General features: G+C 46.9%; 1 protein-coding gene across 1 annotated transcript; it reads left to right on the top strand.

Moving 5' to 3' along the window:
- Positions 1-333: 333 nt before the first annotated feature.
- On the top strand, positions 334-786 carry EMH_0091960 (calmodulin, putative; the record flags this gene model as incomplete). The annotated part of the gene is made up of 2 exons (XM_038023049.1): positions 334-486; positions 700-786. 2 exons carry the CDS (start codon positions 334-336, stop codon positions 784-786), a joined length of 240 nt encoding a protein of 79 aa, XP_037878903.1.
- Positions 787-2260: the final 1474 nt, after the last annotated feature.

The raw sequence follows: 2260 nt of genomic DNA, 5'->3' as shown, positions 1-2260 counted from the left end.
GTAACTGCCGAGTGCGCAACACAGCCGACTGCCCGCTGTGCATGCAAAATATCTGCTTTTGTAGTTTGTGTGGGGAAAAGCACACACTGTAGGCAAATTTGTCCACCTTGTACTATCACACGACGTCTACATGCTTGTGTATCTTAAGGCCACCCCATAAGTGTGTGCACTGCTTGTCCAAGGGAATTTGTTAAACTTTTCCGCTCCGTGGGGCAATCACCCTCTGAGGCAACTCTGAAGGAGATAATCGAGAAGCACGATCCGGAAAATACAGGAAAATTTGACCTTCACACCTTTTTGCAGATCTGCGATTCCCCGTACTTCGCAGACCCAATGAAGGAAGAGAGACTAGTGGAATGCTTTCGTATGTTTGACGACGACGCTATTGGAAAGATAAGTATTCCAGAATTAAGATATGTACTGCAACAAATAGGGGAACCCTTGACAGACGATGAAGCTGACAAATTTATTGACTGGGCCATGAAGGTAATGTCATTTCCTGGGTACTGGCCGGCGGGATCCGAAGCCACTCACCTGCGAGCCAACGAGAAAATATGAATACACCATGAAACGTATTACTATTCCGCCGCTGCTAAATGGCACTTTTCACGTTTTTTGATTCGGTGAGGCGCCTTTGGAAGTTCTTTGACAACGTATTGGCGCGTTGCTGATGGAGTGCGATCCCTGCCATATGTTCAGGTACCTGATGCGATATCGGATGGCGGAATGCTCAACTACGACATTCTCGCACGGGAACTTATGAACAGGGACCCAGATGTCTTATGAAACAAGCCCACCGAGAAACTGATTCCGATGAAAGGGGTTGTTTATCCAAGGCGACATCCACCTGAGATATGTGATAGCCATACACGAGTTCGTGAGAATTCGCCAAAAGCCTAAAAACACTGCAGGACACGCCTGCCTTATCGTTCGTTTGCTTCGTATTCCCCAGGTAGTCAGGGGCTTTTCTCGCCGTTGAGGTGCAACTGGGGTTTGCTTGTCTTCTAGGGATTTTCTGCATACGTTGAAACCAGAAGCTCGTGCCGGCAGTTTTGCTTGGTGTTGGGCACGTCGTACCATTGCATAGCATTATTTTCTTTGTGCAGAGTTACAGGTAAATAGTTCGACCACACCGTCGCCCCAGGCACAGTTTATAGCAACTGTCGACAGCAGAGTTTTCGGCAGTGCATATACAGTCGTACTGCGTAGTCTGCCGTATAGGTCCCCTATAGGCAACCGTTTATTATGTGATACTATTTCAGAGCTGGAAGGGGGAAACTAATTAGTGCTGGAGGTGGTAGCAAGAAAACTGCAGCAGCAGAAAGCAGGTAAAATAGGTCGGGGCATCCAAGTAAAGTCAGGTGCAGCCATGCGCGCTTAACGGCAAAAATTGAGATGTTTAAAGTCAGTTATAAGGAAATTAAGGAACGCTTGAGGACCCCCAACGCTGACGGCTGGCACAGCATGGGGATGCCTCCACAGAAGGTTGTGGAGGATTATATATCGCGATAATGCATTCGCGCTAACATGCTCATTGAACTGTAAAATGTTTGTGGAAACTGGAGAAAATGTGTCTAGCGAAGTCATTTTTTCTACTCGCTTAATAATCCAAGGGGGATAAACTTTGAAGAGATGAATTGCTCGTCGCTTACTTGCATCTATTTGACCCGTGCGGCAGGCGTGCAAGCCATCGAAGTGTGCACAGGGTACACATCAGAGGAAATGCAGACGGCGTGGCACTAAATCCTTTCATCATGCTACGAATCATCTATGGGCTACGTAGGAATGTTTCAGGACCTGCGTGGCCTTGCAAACAAGGAGCTGGAAGTACTTTATTGCTCCCAAAAACAGTATGAATAGACATTGCTTTTGCGGCCTCGAGGGTCAGAGTATTTGTAAGCAATGCACATATATAAGCAAACTGCCAAAGTAGCAACTGCGCTTGATGGAATTTAAACGTCTGGGAGACCCTTGGAACGAAGCAAAGCCCGAAGAAGCGTAACGTACTGCTGTACTGCCTGCATGAAGTGGTTTATCTGCTTAGTATTGTATTTACGTCGCTGACACCGAAAAGCAACAGACAAATAGAGGTTGTTTCACTGCACATTGCAAAGACTTCGCAGCCTGAAACCTATTTGCTCGCGTGTGCAGCTCCAGATGTACAGGAACAAACAAGTGTGCCTTCATGATTAGCAGCACTGCCCTCTAACACCACTAGCCCCATGCGTTTAGATACAACAGCTTTGGTACTTTCGAGCTA

Source organism: Eimeria mitis, genomic scaffold, assembly GCF_000499745.2.
Source record: "Eimeria mitis Houghton genomic scaffold, Emh_scaff7565, whole genome shotgun sequence".
In the NCBI taxonomy this organism is placed as follows: Eukaryota; Apicomplexa; class Conoidasida; order Eucoccidiorida; family Eimeriidae; genus Eimeria; species Eimeria mitis.
The sequence above is the reverse complement of the archived record's forward strand: the minus strand, read 5'-3'. Positions and strand labels throughout refer to the sequence as shown.